At 41.0% G+C, this 20,927-nt stretch overlaps 2 protein-coding genes across 2 annotated transcripts; both read right to left on the bottom strand.

Annotated features, from left to right (window-relative positions):
• Positions 1–4,151: 4,151 nt before the first annotated feature.
• Positions 4,152–7,259, bottom strand: LOC146960127 (disintegrin and metalloproteinase domain-containing protein 17-like). Its single transcript, XM_085772607.1, has 4 exons — positions 7,227–7,259; positions 6,839–7,006; positions 6,251–6,307; positions 4,152–4,628 (listed from the first exon to the last, which is right to left on the bottom strand). The coding sequence occupies exons 1-4, from the start codon at positions 7,257–7,259 to the stop codon at positions 4,152–4,154; spliced, it is 735 nt and encodes a 244-aa protein (XP_085628733.1).
• A 2,390-nt stretch (positions 7,260–9,649) lies between these two features.
• On the bottom strand, positions 9,650–19,442 carry LOC146960126 (uncharacterized). Its single transcript, XM_085772608.1, has 8 exons — positions 19,368–19,442; positions 16,230–16,361; positions 16,032–16,121; positions 13,754–15,929; positions 13,584–13,649; positions 13,260–13,343; positions 10,070–10,174; positions 9,650–9,975 (listed from the first exon to the last, which is right to left on the bottom strand). Exons 1-8 carry the CDS (start codon positions 19,371–19,373, stop codon positions 9,755–9,757), a joined length of 2,880 nt encoding a protein of 959 aa, XP_085628734.1. The 5' UTR covers positions 19,374–19,442; the 3' UTR covers positions 9,650–9,754.
• Positions 19,443–20,927: the final 1,485 nt, after the last annotated feature.

The following is a 20,927-nucleotide window of genomic DNA, read 5'->3' as shown; positions in this document are numbered from 1 at the left end:
AGACGATCGTCAGCATGTACATAACACACAGACACACACATCACAGTGTACAGGACTCAACACACACACACACACACACAGTATCAGATACAATATTAAAAATACTGACAAGTGCATTTGAATACCACAGAAGAGAAGAGAAGGCACTTTGAGCTCTGACATGTCAAAAATAAACATTTAAAACGATAATATGGCTTCAATCAATCGACAAAAAAACAAAAAAAACACAAAACTTACCACAAAATAAATCTGACACAGTAAAAACATGTGATGAGAATAAACTCTGGTACCAAACAGCTCGAGTGACACAAACCAAACAGCTGAAAACACTCTGAAGTTTAACATCTGTGTCTTTATCCCCCCCCCACAAAAAAAACAGACAGTCACAAAAATAAAAGCAACAAAAGCAACAACACAATGATATTTTATACAAAGATATATATATACACACAGTAATAATAATAACCTGCCCTCGTACAGTAAGAAACAAACAGGTGAAATGTTCAGATAACTGACCTCAAACCAGGATAAAATAAAATAACAGAGGTGTTTTAAAACTGTTTAGGACAATTTTATACTGAAGTTTTAAGTTTTTCCTTTATTTTTATTAAGTGATTTAACATTTTGTCTATAAAAATTTACAAAATAGTAAAAAAAAAAAATGCCCAATGTAACTTAAAATGTATCAAAAGTCCCTTCAATCAAATATTCAATTTATTATAAAAAAAAACAAAACAGTTGAGCCATCCATTTATCAATCACAATTATTGACTGAAAAACGACTTAAATTATTTGTTTCATTGCTGATCAACATTCAACCAATTAATCAGCTTATTGTTGCAGATGTGATACACAGTAAATAAAATTGATTGACAGGTTTTAGTGGTTTTAAGGAGATGATGAACATTTATGTGATATAAAATACGGTGTCATGTAGCTCAGTGGGTCGAGTTGAAGGCACTTAACACTGTCACGTTCAAGGGTTCGATTCCCACTGAGTCTTAAAACAGAAACACTTTTTAACCCTTTAAACTCTCCAAACCTATTTTAACCCTATTTGTACTTTATTAATATAATTTATAGAATATAAAAACATTTTGAGCCTTAAAAATAAAACTTTGACCTCTGTGTTTTTGACTTTTACTGTTTTTTTATTTGGCAGCTGCACGTGTCATTGACTCTCAGTGCACTTTGACCTTTTGAAGCTGCAACTAATAATCATTTTGACTATTAATTAATCAATTAGTCTATCACACAGTAAAAAAAAAACAATTGATTCTGATGTAAAGACAAAAAAAAAACATCAAATAACCACAAATTAGAAGTTGACAACGTCAAATCTTTGGCATTTTTTGTGCTGTTGTGATAAAATATATAATATTTCTAAAGCTTTTAACAACATTATCCATTATTACAACATGTTGTGTTGATGCTGTTTCTATAAAATGCTGGTGACAAACACTTTGTCTCAATAGCGTCAGTTAGAAATAAATGTTTTTCTCTCATTAGACAGAAACTCGTGCACATAAACGATTGTCATATTGAAGTTGAACCTTTTTAAAACTTTAAGTTCAACTCAGCAACAGTTTGACTGATGACTGAGCTACAACAAGCGTTACATTTGGCCTTTAGGGAACTAAAACGAGAGCCGGGCTTCAGCTATAAAAGTGAACGACGACTTTATGTAACAGAAATAAACGTGTAACATTCAGGAGCAAAAAAAAATCTTTGGTGGGACGTTCAAGAACTAAAAACGGACGTAGGAGCGTACAGTTGCTGGTCGTATCGTGTAGTGTGTCATCAGAAGACGAGTTGGTCTGAGTTTGTACGGTGGCTGGCGGGGACCAATCGGAGCTTTAGCGACATTTTATTGGACGAATAAAAGTATTGAACAGATGATCGATCACCACAGTTAAACACAGTTTGATTGTGGAAGCAACATCTGATCTGAGCACCGTTCAATCAGCACCAACGACGGTTTGATACCTGGAGAAGGTTCGATACCCAGCAGCGGCCCCTCGCTGCCACAGCTTCAACAGGACAATATGTTAGTTCGAGTCACTAAAGGACGTTAAAGAGACGCGGAGAGGACGGACGGAGCAGCGATTTGAAACCACGGTCTGACCACACAGGAGGACGACTGGAAGGAGACGTTTTGTTTCTTTTTCTTTTTCTTATTATAATTAGGGATCAACTGATATGGTTTTATCAGGGTCGATACTGATACCGATTATTAGTAATCAAGGAAACCGATATTTAACCGATATTCATTTGCAGTAAAAATGAAAACTTTGGTGTCAGAATTTAAAAATAACACACCAGGGATCAGACTGAATACAGTCAACAGTTTGTTTCTGTTTTGTTCACTGTGAAAACCTTTGGGACATTGTTAAACAGCCAAGAGAGACGGCTTCGTTAGAGCCAAAGGAGTGCGTTTATGCGTTTAAAAATACATTTATTTTATTGGTTATCGGTGAAAAAAAACGGCCGATATCGATTATCAAAAAAAAAAAGGGAAATATCGGTCGATAATCGGTTGAACTCTGATTGTAATTAAAGGACAATTCCAGGCGAATTCAACTCAGGGGTGTATTTTCATATCATTTTAGGTCTAAAAGAATGAATCTGAAGATTTTCAGTTTAATTGCTCCTGTTTTGCGGTAGCAATGAAGACAGCGTCAGATGGCTACTCAAACATGCACCGAGAAGTTTATTTACTTCAAGCAAGCCGGCATGTTTGTAAAAGTCGATCTAATTCAAAGTCTCCCGGAGTCTCGCGCGAGACCCAAGTTGCTGTGCTGGTGTATTCAGGTGCAGTCGGAGCTACCGCTTGTGTCATAAACACAGGAATATCAACTCTTTACTTGCTTGAAGTGTACATTTTTTTCCACAGACAGCGTCAGGTGGCTACTCAAACATGCGCCGAGAAGTTTTTTTTACTTGAAGCAAGTAAAGAGTTGATATTCCTGTGTTTATGACACAAACGGGAGCTTTTCCCACTGCACCTGAACACACCGCACACAGCAACTGGGTCTCGCGCGAGACTCCGGGAGACTTTGAATTAGATCTAGTTTTACAAACATGTCGGCTTGCTTGAAGTAAATAAACTTCTCGGTGCATGTTTGAGTAGCCATCTGACGCTGTCTGTGGAAAAAAATTGCGGCTTTGAGGGCTGGAAACAGCCTAAACAGCGGAACTTACATCCACTCCCATTCATTGCTGCCGTGGCGATGCAGGGACAGACGCAACTACCGCAAAACAGGAGCGATTAAACTGAAAATCTTCAGATTCATTCTTTTAGACCTAAAATGATATGAAAATACACCCCCGAGTTGAATTCGACTGGAATTGTCCTTTAAATTCATTAAAAACGTTTTTCTGATTGAATGTGTCTCGATTAGGGCTGTCAAACGATTAATTTTTCTAATCGCGATTAATCGCATTTTTTCCATAGTTAACTCGCGATTAATCTCTATTAAAAATATTATATATGGCGCTTTGGACTTTCAACACTCCAAAGTGTTATAATCTCTAGACAAACAACTTTTAGACCAGACCTAGCAGGCCTACCTAATCATAACACATGATGCATGAAACTCACACAGAATTGAAACGAATTGCATCCAGTGGAAATTGCCCTTTACTTTGCTACGCCCCTGCCTGGCCATGTGCATTTGTTGACAACAGAAGCCGTCAAAAAATCAATACATCGCCACGTGCATTTGTTGACAACCGATGCCGTCAAAAAATCAATGGATGGAGCTGTGGATATGTTAGACTGTGTATATTTGTGTAGCAACCAACTTGAAGGTGGCTTACCGCCACCTACTGGACTGGAGGTCCCACACTCCAGTCCTCCAGTCCAGCAGACAGAGGACAAAATGGGCCGCGATTAACCGCGATTAAAAAATTTAATCGCGTTAATTTTTTTAATTAATCTAATCGCGATTAACGCGTTAACTCTGACAGCCCTAGTCTCGATGTGACCAGACTGAGATCTGCTGCAGCAACAAAGCGTCAGTGCGGCGGCTTCAGGACGGAGCCGCTTTAAGAAAATAAAAAATAAAAAAAGTCGTAAAAGTTTGTGAAACCAGCACAGGAGGACGTGAGCGGGACAAACCGGGCGCCGTCCGTCCCGTCCCGTCCGTCCCTCAGCACTGCGTCTCCTTGGTGTCGATCTGGTGTTGCCTCTGCAGCCGGAACATCAGCGCCTTCTCGCTGCGACTCACCGCGCTCGTCTCCGTCAGGTCCTCGAAGGAGCGCCGCTGCTGCTCCGAGCGCTGCGCCGGGCGGCCGAACGCCTCCTGCAGCGCCTCCTCGTCCAGGTGGGAGTCGAAGCTCGGGTCCTCCTGGATGGTGGCCATGCGGGGGGAGTCCAGAGGAGGAGGAGGAGGTGGGGGAGGGGGAGGGGGAGGGGCCGCCACCGCAGGAGGAGGAGGAGGATGGTGAGGAGGAAGAGGAGGATGACAGCAGGAGTCTGGACCGGGGCCGAAGCCGAAGCCGGAGACCGGCGGCGTGCTGGTCTGCTGCGGACCGGACGGCTGGAAGCGCAGGTTGGTGGTCGGGAAGGTCGGAGGCTTGAAGATCCGGACGGACGCGGACTCCAGGCTGCTCAGGAGCTCGGCATTCTGGGAAAATGAACAGAGTCAGAGTCAGTTGAGTTTGATGGTTAAAGACCCCCTCCCATGAAAATCGTGTTTTTCGTGCTTTTCAAATGTTCCTGTGGCATTTTTCTTGTGTTAGAGCACATAGCAGCAGAAAAGGAAGTGCAAAATTGCATTTCTGAGTTTTTCTGCCTTCAAATTGCTGTGAACCAACGGCAGACGCGAACTGGCAGTTTCAGGGAGACTGGGGTTGACGTGTCACAACTCCAGGGGAGGGCACTAGTGCTACAAACTCCGCCCCGCTCTGCATCTGGCCCAGAGGTGAAAGGCTTGGCAGCTCGGTGTAGCTGTCAAGGTATAACAGGTATAGCTCACCTGGTAGAGCAGCTTGCACCGTGAGCAAGGACTGTGCTCCAGTCTGGGGTCGATTCCCAGTGTGGAGTTTTACGCTAAACGCGCTGAATCTGTAATTGTACAATGTCCAGCTGTCAGCAAGCAGGGGGGTGGGGTGCGAGGAGGTGGCTGGGCTGGTGCAGAGCAGCGCAGTCTCCGCCCACCCTCCAGAGCTGCATTGCTAATGAGCTGGTTTTAAAATGACCAAAAAGGGTCGTGGGAGGGGGACTTTAAAGATGAACTCTCTGTGTCTCTAACCCTCCTCTCCTCCGTGTGCATTTGTTTTCAACAACTAAGCCTGTGAGAAATCAATCCATGGAGCGGTGGATAAGGTTATTTATCATCTACCATGTTACCATGTGTGTGTATTTGTGTAGTCTTATCTGTCATAAACAAGGACGCAGCAACACGCCTCCCTGGAACTAGTTACAAGTCATTGATTTAACCAGCACTAGGACTCTGGAGCTGGTTAATTAAGGGACAAATGCTGCATAGTTCCTCTTTAAAGGAGAAGACTTTTAGATTTTTTAATGTTCAACTGACGTCAACATGTCGACCTCCTCTCTCAGTCAGATCTCAGAGGGAACTGTGATGTGTTCAAGTGTCTAAATTCATCTTAAAACCCCCAAAATATGGGGCGGCATTTAGCTCACTGGGTAGAGCTGCCGCCCCATGTTGAGGCTCAGTCCTGTCCCGAGTCCCGCGTCGGACGGCCCTTTCCTGCGTGTCATTCCCCCACTCTCTGCCTCCCCATTTCCTGTCTCTCTCTCGACTGCACTATCAATTAAAGGCAATAAAAGCCCAAAAAATATACTTTTAAAAAAATATATATATATTCACTTTACAAAAGCCACCGCTCCTTTGTTCCCTCTTCATCCACATCAGGTCTCACCATCTTAATGAGTCTGAATGTTCAGGAACCAAATACAGTGAAAATATAATTGCATTCTAATTATATAAACAAAATATTAAATCCTTCAGAGGACAGGAAGTTTTTTTAAATAATTTTTCTTACGAATGACATTTCAATTCCTACCAATTCAGTGTTACGTTAGATCAATTGACATTAACGTAATTTAACCCATTTACTGTGTAATTTCTTTTACTTTGGCTACAAAGCCAGGTGGGTATCCTGCAGGTGATGATTCATATCAGACATACAGTATTTCCTCCTTTCGCTGCAATTTCATTGCATTAATTGTGAAAAACAAGTAATTGTGACATCCCTAAAATACACACAATCAGATACTCACACTGGGGAAGAACAGAGACTTTGTGGTTTGCTCGTATTGTTTATCCAGCTTCTTGTCCTGAGAGAAGAAGATAAAGAAGAAACTTTATTAATCCTGAAGGAGGTTGTTTAGATAGACAGACAGACAGACAGACAGACAGATAGATATACTTTATTGATCCCAACCTGGGAAATTACAGTGCAGCAGCAGCATTACAGTGACGATAACAACATATAGGATACGAATATAAAGAACAAACTATACATAATAAAATAGCAAAATAGCAATAGCAGATAAAATGTTATGTACGAATGTATATACAACAAATTGGCAGTGTTGATTTTAGTGCAAAGAAGAAAAGACAAGAGTAAACTAAACAGAACTCAGCTCTACTCTACTAAATTAATTAGCTCCGTAAAATATATATTTAAATGACTGTCCACCTGATCTATACAGACTAAAGACAGGAAAGACTTTATCATCTTCAGATTCTGGCTGTAGCACCTTAATCCCTTAGTATTAGTCGTAATACATCTCTGTAACGCGTCAGTCAGACAGTGTGACTGAGTGTAGTTTAGTTCCTGACAGAGACAGAACGGAGCGACTCACCACACAGTGGACCAGGATGCTGATAGGAACCCAGAAGAGCAGAGAGAACGCCACCACCGACCCCACGATGTTGTCGGCCAGAAACTTCCCAAACGTGTTGATGTCCAGTTTGTCGATGAAGTCCCACAGACGCTCCACCACGTCCTGCACCTGCTTCATGCACTTCCCCTGCAGGAGACACACACACACACACACATACACACACACACACACACACACACAGCCTTGTCTATATGCCATTGTAGGGACACAAGACGTGGACGTGCAATCTGGGGACCACCCTTTCTGAAGGTTCTACAGCACTGAAAAAAATCAAGCAATATACTGGAGCAGCCAGAAACACAGATGTCACTTCAAATTGTCAATCAGAAGAAGTAGAGTCCCTCACCTGACCAGGAACAACTTCCTGGGGACTTGTCATGTTTTTGTGATTGGTGGGGTCCACATATACACACTGTCTGATTTTTCTGTCTTCCTGTGGACCACTTAACACACATTCAGGTTCAACTTACTTTGTAGAGACCTTACACACCACTGACTCTGTTAACCAGTCAGTTCAACTTGTGAACCAGCTGAGAACCAATTTTATTTGTTACTTTATATGTCAGTTACGTAGCTGCGCTAATGTTTTTATGCAGCTGTTGCTCCTGGCTCTACTGGCATCTAAACACGCCTGATCAAATGTATTTGTGCTGCTTGGCAGCATGTTTTCTTAACCCTTATGCCTCACTCAAGACATTTTTGGCTTGTCTGTTAATTTTCTGGCTTTGGCTGGATTTTGGTGTCCATACATATGGCACCAATAGAACAAAATATGTTACACTTCAAATATGCTGTACATTCACTTATACAGTAAATGTACAGCACATTCACATACTGTGATGCAGATCTGCACATACACACATTTATGTACAGATACTCACACGTGCCAGAGATCACCTGTTGTCTGGACGAACAGTTCATGCAAAATGTGTGTCAGTGCCCATAATGCCTGTGTTTAAACATTTATATCACTTAATGACAAACACAGAGGATGTGGGCCAAAGGCTACAGTTTTTAATAGCTTGACAGTCCACGGTACACAAATAATTGTAACTTTACAATTATGGTGGTATCACTAACTATTGGTATACCTAACTATACCCATATCAATACACATCAACTCTAACACATCTAACTCTAACTCTATCATTTAAGGGTTAAACTCTACTTTTTTTTTAAAGTGCTGTGATGCGATTTTTAACGTAAAACTTAAGACTTACCCAGTTTCTATTTCGAAGGGCTTTTCTTTCACTGTCAAGGCACTTGTCACAGTCGCTTTTTCCAGGAACTCAACATGACTCTATGAAGGACATCATGTGCCTTTCAACTATTGGTATAACTAACTATACCCATATCAATACACATCAACTCTAACAGCAAACAATTAGAGCTAACCCTTAAACAGGCAACGTGCACCAGGAGATACAGACTCTTTAACCTTCCTGTTGTCCTCCCGGGTCCTTCCTTCCTCCCTCAGATCTAAGTTCAGCTGTTAGGGTAAATGTTCCCTCCTTCTATCCTTTCTTCCTTCCTTCATCTGTCCTTCCTTCCTTCCTTCATCTGTCCTTTCTTCCTTCCTTCATCTGTCCTTTCTTCCTTCCTTCATCTGTCCTTCCTTCCTTCCTTCCTTCCTTCATCTGTCCTTTCTTCCTTCCTTCCATCTGTCCTTCCTTCCTTCATCTGTCCTTTCTTCCTTCCTTCATCTGTCCTTCCTTCCTTCATCTGTCCTTTCTTCCTTCCTTCCATCTGTCCTTTCTTCCATCCTTTCATCTGTCCTTTCTTCCTTCCTTCATCTGTCCTTTCTTCCTTCATCTGTCCTTTCTTCCTTCCTTCCATCTGTCCTTCCTTCCTTCCTTCATCTGTCCTTTCTTCCTTCCTTCATCTGTCCTTTCTTCCTTCCTTCATCTGTCCTTTCTTCCTTCCTTCATCTGTCCTTTCTTCCTTCCTTCATCTGTCCTTCCTTCCTTCCTTCATCTGTCCTTTCTTCCTTCCTTCCATCTGTCCTTCCTTCCTTCATCTGTCCTTTCTTCCTTCCTTCATCTGTCCTTCCTTCCTTCATCTGTCCTTTCTTCCTTCCTTCCATCTGTCCTTTCTTCCATCCTTTCATCTGTCCTTTCTTCCTTCCTTCATCTGTCCTTCCTTCCTTCATCTGTCCTTTCTTCCTTCCTTCCATCTGTCCTTCCTTCCTTCATCTGTCCTTTCTTCCTTCCTTCATCTGTCCTTCCTTCCTTCATCTGTCCTTTCTTCCTTCCTTCATCTGTCCTTTCTTCCTTCATCTGTCCTTTCTTCCTTCCTTCATCTGTCCTTCCTTCCTTCCTTCATCTGTCCTTTCTTCCTTCCTTCATCTGTCCTTTCTTCCTTCCTTCATCTGTCCTTTCTTCCTTCCTTCATCTGTCCTTTCTTCCTTCCTTCCATCTGTCCTTCCTTCCTTCATCTGTCCTTTCTTCCTTCCTTCATCTGTCCTTCCTTCCTTCATCTGTCCTTTCTTCCTTCCTTCCATCTGTCCTTTCTTCCATCCTTTCATCTGTCCTTTCTTCCTTCCTTCATCTGTCCTTCCTTCCTTCATCTGTCCTTTCTTCCTTCCTTCCATCTGTCCTTTCTTCCATCCTTTCATCTGTCCTTTCTTCCATCCTTTCATCTGTCCTTTCTTCCTTCCTTCATCTGTCCTTCCTTCCTTCATCTGTTCTTCCCTCCCTCCCTCCCGCCCATCCTTCTTCCTCCCTCCTTCCCTTCCTCCCTCCTTCCATCCCTCTTCCTCCCTCCTTCCCTCCCTCCCTCCTTCAATCCTTCTTCCTCCCTCCTTCCCTTCCTCCCTCCTTCCCTCCCTCCCTCCTTCCATCCTTCTTCCTCCCTCCTTCCCTTCCTTTTTAAGGGTTAAACTCTACTTTTTTTTTTCAGTGCTGTGATGCGATTTTTAACGTAAAACTTAAGACTTAGCCAGTTTCTATTTCGAAGGGCTTTTCTTTCACTGTCAAGGCACTTGTCACAGTCCCTTTTTCCAGGAACCCGACATGACTCTATGAAGGACATCATGTGCCTTTCCACGGCAGCGACCTCATCCTTCTCCCACATCCTTTTTTTGTTAGGTTGTCGCCCTATACACCAACACACAACACAAACAAAGTAGCTCTCGTTAATTTACTTATTTTTTGGCAGCCAATCTTGAAATTAAAATTTTAAAAACTTTACCTTTCAACCTCGTCAGAGGTTTGTGAGGATCCTGTTGTGATACTATTTTTCTGTGGCTCACATCTGACCCTGCTGTCTCACTTTCCTCTGTTGTGACAGAAGTTTCTAAAAATCAAAGACAAAAAAAACAACAACTAATTACTGACATGCAAGTAGGAGGGAACCAGATGTGGCAGGTGTCAAACATGCGGCCCGTGGGCCAGAAACGGCCCACCAAGGGGTGCAATCCGGCCCACTTTCTTCCTTCCATCTGTCCTTCCTCCCTTTCTTCCTTCTGTCCATAGTGCGAATTACAGGGGGGTTTGGGGGGTTTGACCCCCCTAATTACGACTTCAACCCCCTAAAAGAAGTACAAATAACAGATAGGGGGGGTTGAAACATGTATCTTTCTTATTAGTAATCATAAATACTACAATATACAGTATTTCCATAGTCATGCCAGGAAGATGCTTGTAGTAAAATTTCAGACACCCCTAGTGGACTAAACCATTTCATTGTCTTTGCTAGGGTGTGTGTGCATGGGTCTGAATTTCGGCAGTTTAGATCTAGAATATTTTGTTGGTGACTACAAAAATTGTTTGTGTGGTACATTATGTGCCGCATGAACTGTAAAATTGTGTAAAATTTGGTTTATCATCATCTACAGACTGTAGACATTTCATTGAACAAGCAAGATACTGTAAGACTTCTGTTAACTCAAGCACACGCCTGCGCTGTACTGCGCGCTGTGTAAAATGTTGACCCCCCCAATTGTCATTGTATAATTCGCACTCTGCTTCTGTCCTTCCTTCCATCTGTCCTTCCTACTTCCTTTTATCATTTCTTTGGTCCTTCCTCCCTTTCTTTCTTCAGTCCTTTCTTCCTTCCATCTGTCCTTTTATCCTTTCTTTCTTCTGTCCTTTCCTTCCTTCCATCTGTCCTTTTATCCTTTCTTTCTTCTGTCCTTTCCTTCCTTCCATCTATCCTTCCTCCCTGCCTTCCTTCCATCTATCCTTCCTCCCTGTCTTCCTTCTGTCCTTCCTCCCTGTCTTCCTTCTCTCCTTCCTCCCTGTCTTCCTTCTGTCCTTCCTCCCTGTCTTCCTTCTGTCCTTCTTCCCTTCCATCTGTCCTTCTTCCCTTCTGTCCTTCCTCCCTGACCTGACTTCCTTCTGCCCTTTTAACCTCTTTCTTCCTTTTAACCTCTCTTTCTTCCTCCTGCCCTTCCTCCCCTTCTTCCTCCTGCCCTTCCATCTGTCCTTCCTACTCCCTTTTATCCTTTATCTGTTCCTTCCTTCCCTTCTTCCTACCATCTGTTCTTCTTCCCTTTCTTCCATCTGTCCTTCCTACCTTTCTTCCCTCCATATTTCCTTCCCTCTTTCCCTCCATATTTCCTTCTTTCCCTCCATATTTCCTTCCTTCTTTCCCTCCATCTTTTTAATGATCCCACATCAGATCAAATTGGTCTGTATGTGACCCTTGAATGAAAATGAGTTTGACACCTCTGTTTTAGAGTGTTTAGTGTTTTAGTGTGTGTATTTTATGGTTCATTTACTTAATGGTAACAGTTTGTTGATCGTTTGAGGCAGTAAATCAACAGCTGATTAGCAGCAATTAATTAACAAATTGCAATTATTTTTATGAATTATGTGTAGATATTTGAATGATACAGAATGAGAACTTTGCTTTCATACAGAATTGATCATTTTCTTTCACCTACTCATTTTAGACAAGAAATTTGAATACCTTGATTTTGTTATTGATTTTTTTTTGCATTGTGTTGTTCAGTTAATAGTTGTGGACTGAACTAAACATGCTGACCCACAGATTTGACTTCATCTTTTGAGACAACCTTATATACAAAATATGTCACCCATGGAGTCGGCCCACACTCCACGTGTAACAATACACATTGTAAGATTAATTCTGATGTGTTTACAACGCCTCTCAAGGCAATGAAATTAAATTAAGTCAGCTGATCTCAATCCAACCAAGCATATTTTTCACTGATTAAAAGACAAATCTGAATGTAGAAAAGAACTTTCATCAAGTATCAAAATAATTCTAATATTTATAATGACAATGGTATGTCCAATTATTCTAATGATCTCTGTGACTCTGTCTATTTCTCTGTCTGTCTCTATCCCTCAGTCTCTCTAATTCAAAGTCCTTAATTAGCAGGACTATTTGAATACAGTGTTGCCAAAGCTGTAGGAAGAACAGATGTTTAAAAAAATAAGTGTCTGTCTCCAAATACAACCTGTTGTGAATTCCCTGCTGTGAGGAGTACACGTCACAGCAGAGACTGATGGACTGTTTGCGCATGCGCAGTGTGTTCAATAAACTTCGGTGCAGTTACCTGGTTGAGTTACCTTCTGCCGATCACCAGTGCTTTCCTTCATCTCTTTGTACTGTACAACAGTGTGCGTCGGTGATGATGTAAGTTACGTGATGAATGAATGTTGTTTATACTTCATGTGTGACGAGAGCTAATAATATTAGCAGGGTAATATGCTCGTTTGCTCGTTAGCTTAGCATTTAGCATGTCTTACCGAGCCCCATAGAATACGTTCGACATGTAACTCAGTTAATTATCATACATTTATTTTCTTCTGTGAATGTTTATTTAGCGGTGTAGCTGCCGTTCATTGAAGCTGCTATTGACCGGATCGGTAGTCGACGGGGCTGTTTCAGTCTAGCTTGGTCACGTGACCTGCCTGCTGCGCCAGGCCATTGTGTTCATTAATGATCCTACAGTGCCTCCTACTGGCGATTTGCAGTATGACACGTTACTCACGTTTGTTGTAATTTGTGTTATTCTATTACTAATGCCACTGTAGTTTAATTATTATTAATGCTACTGTAAAGTAAGTTAATTAATACTGTTTATTATTGTTGTCCTCTGCAGACATCACAAACCACACAAATGTACCACAGTGTCATGTTCAATTGGATAGAGGTCAATAAATTCATCTAAAGGAGAGAAGTTGCTGCGTCTTCTCTGACCGGAGGATTAGGCCAGTATATACACAGCCAGTGTATCATCACCGAAGCTGTTCCGTTACACAACCTTTATTAAAATTTCTTACATACATATTTTAATATTTAGGAAATATCAGTATCAGAATGAACTCTTAATCAGACGACAATCAAAAAGTATTTTTTCCTTATTATATTATTCTATTAATATTTAGGATTATTTATAAACACTTACCCAGTGAGTTCGACTCATAGGCTGCTTCAGGGTCATGTGGTGCCTCAGGGTCTCTGTCCTGGTCACTGTCGAGGTGCACATTCTCTGTGGAGGATCAGAAGGGGAGGGAGGAAAATTGCTAAGTGACAAATGTATCACACTGGCTGTCTCTGAGAGAGAAATCTATTCTTCAATCACATCTTGAGGATTTGCTTCAAATCAACATATTTTATCAATATTTAGGAAATATCAATATCAGAATGAACTCAAAATCAGAAAAAAGTATTTTAATACTTTTGATAGTATTCTATTTTTCTTTAGAATAAAAATAAAAAAAACACTTACCCAGTGAGTCTGACTCACATGCTACCTCAGGGTCTCTGTCCTGGTCGCTGTCTAGGTGCACATTCTCTGTGGAGGATCAGAAGAGGAGAGAGGAAAATGCATTACACACTAATAATGCCAAGGCAAATAAGCAGATTGTTTTAAATGTGGAACAATTAAATATTAGATACCTTCAGGATCAATGTTGATGTCATCAAGGGACTTGCCTTTGAATTCAGCCAGACGTCCCTGCTCCAGGGCCATTAGGACTTTGCTAATTTTCGCTAGCTGGAGTGTGCCCTCAGGAAGTCTGTAAAACTGTCTGTGCACTCTGACATCATGTCCAAGGAAATCGGCGAGTTGATCCAGTTCCGTATTATTCAGGTTAAGGACTTGGGACAAGGTTCCTGTTTGTTTACGTAACTTTGTCGAAGTTAGACTTTCTGGGCTCTTTGCGCCACAGACCCTCGCAAAGTATCGAAGACTATCAGACCCACGGTAGCAAACCAAACTGGATGGTCTTGCAAATAGGTATATGTTTTCTGGGAGAATCCCACATTCCTGTCTTTTTCTGACGAGCAGGTCCAATGCCTCTTGCATTGCTGGGGTCAAAAGTACAGGTACTTTTCTCTCCCTTTTACCTCTGATTTCTATTCTTCGGAAATGCTGACAGAGTTTCTTCTCTAGATCTGAGAGTGCAATATTCACATCCTCCTGTGAGTCTGATGGCTTGTAAGACAAATAAACAGAAAGCGGAATTTTTGACACTTCCCCAGCTCTTCGTCTGTTAAACAAAATGACTTGTGTCAAAATTACCTTTGTCAGGTCTGTATATGTCGTGAGGGCTGTCTCTGAGGACAGTTTTCTGACAAGATCTTGTTGCTGAGCATCTAAATAGGAATGGAGTGTCTGCACATCTTTAGTGAATGGGAGTAACTGAGGAGTATTCCACTTAGACTCCTTCAGCGTTCTAAGTGATCCTGATGATATCAATTCATTCCACCTTGTATCATACACTCTGCGAAACGTGCGTGCTTCTTTTGCTGCACTGAAGTCACTTTGTACATTAGCACTGCTTTCAACCAACATTGAAAGCTTTTTCAAGCTGTATCCAATTTTGAGCGCCAGACTCGGGCACTTGTATGCCTGTGTTTCACAATTGTAACCTGCCATGTCTCTCACAGCCTGGACAACATGCATGAAATTTGCAGGTTTGATGTGGTCTTTGATCGTCTTCAAGGGAGTGTTTTTTCTCGAACATATTAGCAGCCTCCCCAGCTCTCTCAATTTTTGACGAATATACTCGTGTTTGCCGACATCATGTCCAAGCCTGTTGTATAAATGTTCCCCATATTCCATGATACAGGCATCAGCTTTAACAGCAAAGTATACATCATCCTGAATCATGTTGTTCAGCAGTTTCCAAAGCTGTTCCTTGACTCCAGGTGGTGGAGGTGCTGTAAATCCACAGAGGGCCTGCACACGCGTTCTGCCAGGTTTTAGTGGAATACTTGGCTTGAATTTGCAGACCTTCATGTGCTTCCAAAGTACCTTTTTTACAAAGAAGCCCTGACAATATGCACAATGTAGAAAATCCTGCACTTGAGATTCTTCTTTTGGTTGTTTGCGTGGCACAGGAGTTCCAACACCAGAATTCAACACTTCAACATTGTGTGCAAAGTTGCCCTTGTTTCGCAAATGTTCGATATGCATGCGTCTTTCCTTCGAGCCTTTTGGAAAGGACACAGCCCTTGCAACCTCTGGCTTGTCTTTATGAGCACGCTCCAGATGCCTTGCCATTTTTATAAACCCCACCTTGCAGTACAAACAATACTGTTTTTTGTTATAAATTCTTGATCCATCCTCTTTTTTACAAACGGCAGGTATGGCAGGTAAAGAATCAGAGATTCCACCCAGGGAAGATGCTCCATCAGGTAGATTTTTCTCTAAATCAGTTGGTGAATCTTCCAACAGGGCTCCAGTGTCTCCCCCTCCTCTCTGTTTTGTGGCGTTACCAGCACTTGTTTGTGTAGTTGGGCAGGATACACTACTTGAACATCTCCTTCTATGTCTCTTTCCAGAGGTACTTTCTTTTCTTCTAGGTGAGCGCCCTCTCTCAGTAGTTGGCTTCAAAGAGGTATTGTCAAGTTCTTGCAGTGACAGACATTCATCTCTGACATCCACCATCTTTCCTAGGTTTGGAAATATCAGCTTATTCTTCATTTTCTGGTCAATTGAGACAATAATGTCACTTGTGTCTGTATCTTCAGAAGTATCTTCAACACTCTTGGGAATATATTCTTCTTCACTGCCATCCGAGCTGGGATCAAAGAGTTCATCTGAATCAAATTCCATCTGCTCTTTCATCTTCAGAAGAGAAAAGGAATTACATTTAAATCATACATACTTAAAGGGCAAAAAGTTAAGCACATACGTTAATATTTTCTCTACATTATGTGTGTTGCACACCTGTACACTCTTCGTCCTCCTCAACCTTGGAATGGACTGTCTGTCCTGGTCAGTGAGGGTAAGATCAGATTCAGAAGTCGGACTCCATATCTATGATGTCCAAAAAAATTTAATTTACATTTGTACCAATGTACAAGATGAAAAAGGACAATAACACAATGTCTGGTCTAGACTAATATGTATTCAACTTCAAAATACCTGGCTGCTTCCATTTAGCTGGGAAGGACTGGTGCATGGACCTTGAGATTCATCAGAATCTGAGTAGTCTACAAGGCAAGGAATGATTTCATGTTTGTTTGCTGAAAGACCAACTTCTGGTTCATCCAAGTCCTTTAAAAGAAATAGTGGAGAATTAAAATATGAATGATGGCACACATATACACAAAATATATTGACAAACTGAGATTAAAAACCTTTGGGATCATTTACACATTTTATGATGATCGAGATCAATGTTGGCATTAAATGGATTTAAAATGGAGCCAATCGTTTTCTTGAAGCCTATTACTGTTGAAATAATTATTTTTTTTAAATATATATTACAAAATGATTTGGCTAAAAAGATAACAGATGGTACCAATCACAGTCATTGTGAATGGTATGTGAAACAATTTCATATAATCTTTAAAGATTGAAGTTGATTGCGATTTCTCATGAATCTGATGCCGATAATAGAATGGTTGTGAACACTGATTTTAACTTGAATAAACGACAAGAAAGAAATTGCAACACACATTTGAATGAGGAAACAAGACAGTGCTTGGTTTGACACCAAATGTGCACTGATCTAAACTGAAACAAACATGTTTTTAAAATTATTTTTTTTAAATGTTTTGAACGTGATTCTGGTTGATGTGACGTTTGTGTAGCCTGTTTTAATACTGCAGTGATTGTTACAGCTGAAAACAAATGAATATCAAGTGTTACAGGGTTTGATTGACCTGTGATAGAAGAAGTGATGTGAACTATAGAAAGCAAAAGTAGCCCAGTGTTATAAGCTCTATGTAATATATGGTGTGTTGTTGACATTGTGAATGAAAGAGTAATATCATTATCAGTAAATGTGGAGATTATCTCTCAGCTACGGTGGTCCCCACAAATGAAGAAACACCAGACAAGTGTGTAAGATAGCAGTCACAGTAATGACTGGTTGGTCCCAACTGAATCAGCTACGATGGTCCCCCCAAATGAAGAAACACCAGACAAGTGTGTAACATAGTAGTCATAGTAATGACTAGTTGGTCCCAACTGAATCAGCTACGATGGTCCCCCCAATAAAGAAACACCAGACAAGTGTGTAACATCAGGGTTTCCCCCAGAAAACTTGTTAAGCCCGGTGGTAGGGTGGCACCAGCGGCCCATCGGCGGGCCACCGGTGCCCAAGCGTGTTTTTTTGTGACAGGGGCCTGACCCTGACCGATGGCAGGGCCCTGTAGGGAACAGATTCATTAATGGAGCAGTAGCATTTAGCAGGTGTGATTCCATAAGGCCTTAAGATCAATGTTAAAAGTTGACTAGAAATTTGAAAATATTATCATAAACATCTGTTATTATAAGACTTTATGTAACTTAAACACCAGCTATAGCAGAGTCTTACAGAAAGGCACTCTTGAAATGCTGTTCAATAACCACAAAAAAAAGTAGGCCTAATAATTATAATTATAAAAAAATATTTAAATAAATAACATCAACTGTTTGCATTAAAAACTAAAAAACAACTGCCTGGTGTCTCCATTGTTAAAATCTAGCCTTATTTCCATGGCTGTATTATAGATCCATCATCCATGTTTTGTTTTGTTTATTTATTTTTTACATCTGAAGTCACGTGCACATGACGTACCACGCTCTTTTTCCGGTCAGTCGTCATGGAAACGTGACACTCACGGATCTACTAGAACAAACGTGTGTGATCGCGAACTTTACGAGCTGAAAAATGAAACAATGGATCATTTTCACATCAGGTGAAAGCCCCGCGGCTCACAGGAGTCCGGAGCTCTGACGCTGCAGGGGACGACGTGCTAACAGCTAACAGCTACCAGCTACCAGCTACCAGCTAACAGCTAACAGCTAACAGCTGCAGCAGCTGACTGAGCCTCTGGAGCTGCGGCTCCGCTCACGTTAACGTGAACTCGGTGCGTTCCTCTCGGTCAGCTGGTGAAGCAGCGGTCGATGCTGTCTATTGTCTGATGAGCATGATGTCCGTGACGTGTCTCGTTATGTGCGACGAAGTTGTAACGTTGTCAGGTGATGAAAAAGACACCTGATCACGTGTTTATTGAGTATAAAAACTGATTAAAAAAATTAATAAACGATGCTTAGCCTGGCAGGGGGTCAAGTAAGGCCTGGCGGGCCGCCAGGCTTATAATACACTGGGGGAAACCCTGAACATAGTAGTCATAGTAATGACTGGTTGGTCCCAACTGAATCAGGAAACCAGACTGTGCTTGCAGCATGTGTAAAACCAATGATGCACTGATCTAAACTCAACCAAACAGTGTGCACAAGAGCACAGTTGTACATATTTGACTAAATATGAAACACAAAACACAATAAAGTGAGTCCTACCTGCATGATGGAGGATGATGGACTCTGTCTGGCGAGTTCAGTGTCAAGCGGACTCAGCATCACATGGCTGTTCTTCTGCCTGAAATGATAAATCATCATTATTAAGCAACTAATCAAAAAAACCAAAATCATTAGACCAAATAATAAGCAACCGTTAAAGGAGAACATCAATAATTTACATAAATATCAACGTCTGTGAGTATCTGGCTCCAAATCATATTTTTTCCACATAAGTTGAACTTGGTTCTAGTTATAATACTGCAGTGATTGTTACAGCTGAAAACAAATGAATATCAAGTGTTACAGGGTTTGATTGACCTGTGATAGAAGAAGTGATGTGAACTATAGAAAGCAAAAGTAGCCCAGTGTTATAAGCTCTATGTAATATATGGTGTGTTGTTGACATTGTGAATGAAAGAGTAATATCAGTATCAGTAAATGTGGAGATTATCTCTCAGCTACGGTGGTCCCCAGAAATGAAGAAACACCAGACAAGTGTATAAGATAGCAGTCACAGTAATGACTGGTTGGTCCCTACTGAATCAGCTACGATGGTCCCCCCAAATAAAGAAACACCAGACAAGTGTGTAACATAGTAGTCATAGTAATGACTGGTTGGTCCCAACTGAATCAGGAAACTAGACTGTGCTTAGCAGCATGTGTAAAACCAATGTTGCACTGATCTAAACTCAACCAAACAGTGTGCACAAGAGCAAAGTTGTACATATTTGACTAAAAATAAAACACAAAACACAATAAAGTGAGTCCTACCTGCATGATGGAGGATGATGGACTCTGTCTGGAGAGTTCAGTGTCAGCGGACTCAGCATCACATGGCTGTTCTTCTGCCTGAAATGATAAATCATCATTATTAAGCAACTAATCAACAAAACCAAAATCATTAGACCAAATAATAAGCAACAGTTAAAGGAGAACATAAATATCAACATCTGTGAGTATCTGGCTCCAAATCATATTTTTTCCACATAAATTGAACTTGGTTCTTGTCAATGTGACGTTTGTGTGTAGCCTGTTATAATACTGCAGTGATTGTTACAGCTGAAAACAAGTGAATATCAAGTATTACAAGGTTGGATTGACCTGTGATAGAAGTGATGTGAACTATAGAAAGCAAACGTAGCCTAGTGTTATAGGCTCTATGTAATATATGGTGTGTTGTTGACATTGTGAATCAAAGAGTAATATCAGTATCAGTAACTGTGGAGATTATCTCTCAGCTACGGTGGTCCCCCCAAATGAAGAAACACCAGACAAGTGTGTAACATAGTATTCATAGTAATGACTGGTTGGTCCCAACTGAATCAGGAAACCAGACTGTGCTTAGCAGCATGTGTAAAACCAATGTTGCACTGATCTAAACTCAACCAAACAGTGTGCACAGGAGCAAAGTTGTACATATTTGACTAAAAATGAAACACAAAACACAATAAAGTGAGTCCTACCTGCATGATGGAGGATGATGGACTCTGTCTGGAGAGTTCAGTGTCAGCGGACTCAGCATCACATGGCTGTTCTGCCTGAAATGATAAATCATCATTATTAAGCAACTAATCAACAAAACCAAAATCATTAGACCAAATAATAAGCAACCGTTAAAGGAGAACATCAATAATTTACATAAATATCAACATCTGTGAGTATCTGGCTCCAAGTCATATTTTTTCCACATAAGTTGAACTTGGTTCTAGCCAATGTGACGTTTGTGTGTAGCCTGTTTTAATACTGCAGTGATTGTTACAGCTGAAAACAAGTGAATATCAAGTGTTACAGGGTTGGATTGACCTGTGATAGAAGAAGTGATGTGAACTATAGAAAGCAAACGTAGCCCAGTGTTATAGGCTCTATGTAATATATGGTGTGTTGTTGACATTGTGAATCAAAGAGTAATATCAGTATCAGTAAATGTGGAGATTATCTCTCAGCTACGGTGGTCCCACAAATAAAGAAACACCAGACAAGTGTATAAGATAGCAGTCACAGTAATGACTGGTTGGTCCCAACTGAATCAGCTACGATGGTCCCCCCAAATAAAGAAACACCAGACAAGTGTATAAGATAGCAGTCACAGTAATGACTGGTTGGTCCCAACTGAATCAGCTACGATGGTCCCCCCAAATAAAGAAACACCAGACAAGTGTGTAACATAGTAGTCATAGTAATGACTGGTTGGTCCCAACTGAATCAGGAAACCAGACTGTGCTTAGCAGCATGTGTAAAACCAATGTTGCACTGATTTAAACTCAACCAAACAGTGTGCACAAGAGCAAAGTTGTACATATTTGACTAAAAATGAAACACAAAACACAATAA

The sequence above is a fragment of the Trachurus japonicus genome, unplaced genomic scaffold (genome assembly GCF_045865225.1).
Source record: "Trachurus japonicus isolate A0001 unplaced genomic scaffold, Traja_1.0 AP030688.1".
Taxonomy (NCBI): domain Eukaryota; kingdom Metazoa; phylum Chordata; class Actinopteri; order Carangiformes; family Carangidae; genus Trachurus; species Trachurus japonicus.
This window is presented reverse-complemented; position numbering and strand designations above follow the sequence as displayed.

Bases quoted from the DNA above. Each gene is read 5' to 3' on its own strand.
- LOC146960127 (XM_085772607.1), bottom strand. From the start codon at position 7,259: ATGACAAGTCCCCAGGAAGTTGTTCCTGGTCAG. The intron at 7,007-7,226 runs GTGAGGGACTCT...TGTCTCCTGCAG, and splicing joins AGGAAGTTGTTCCTGGTCAG to GGGAAGTGCATGAAGCAGGT. The intron at 6,308-6,838 runs GTGAGTCGCTCC...TTCTTCTCTCAG, and splicing joins GCATCCTGGTCCACTGTGTG to GACAAGAAGCTGGATAAACA.
- LOC146960126 (XM_085772608.1), bottom strand. The intron at 16,122-16,229 runs GTATTTTGAAGT...TGGACATCATAG, and splicing joins AGCTAAATGGAAGCAGCCAG to ATATGGAGTCCGACTTCTGA. The intron at 13,650-13,753 runs GTATCTAATATT...GATCCTCCACAG, and splicing joins CATCAACATTGATCCTGAAG to AGAATGTGCACCTAGACAGC.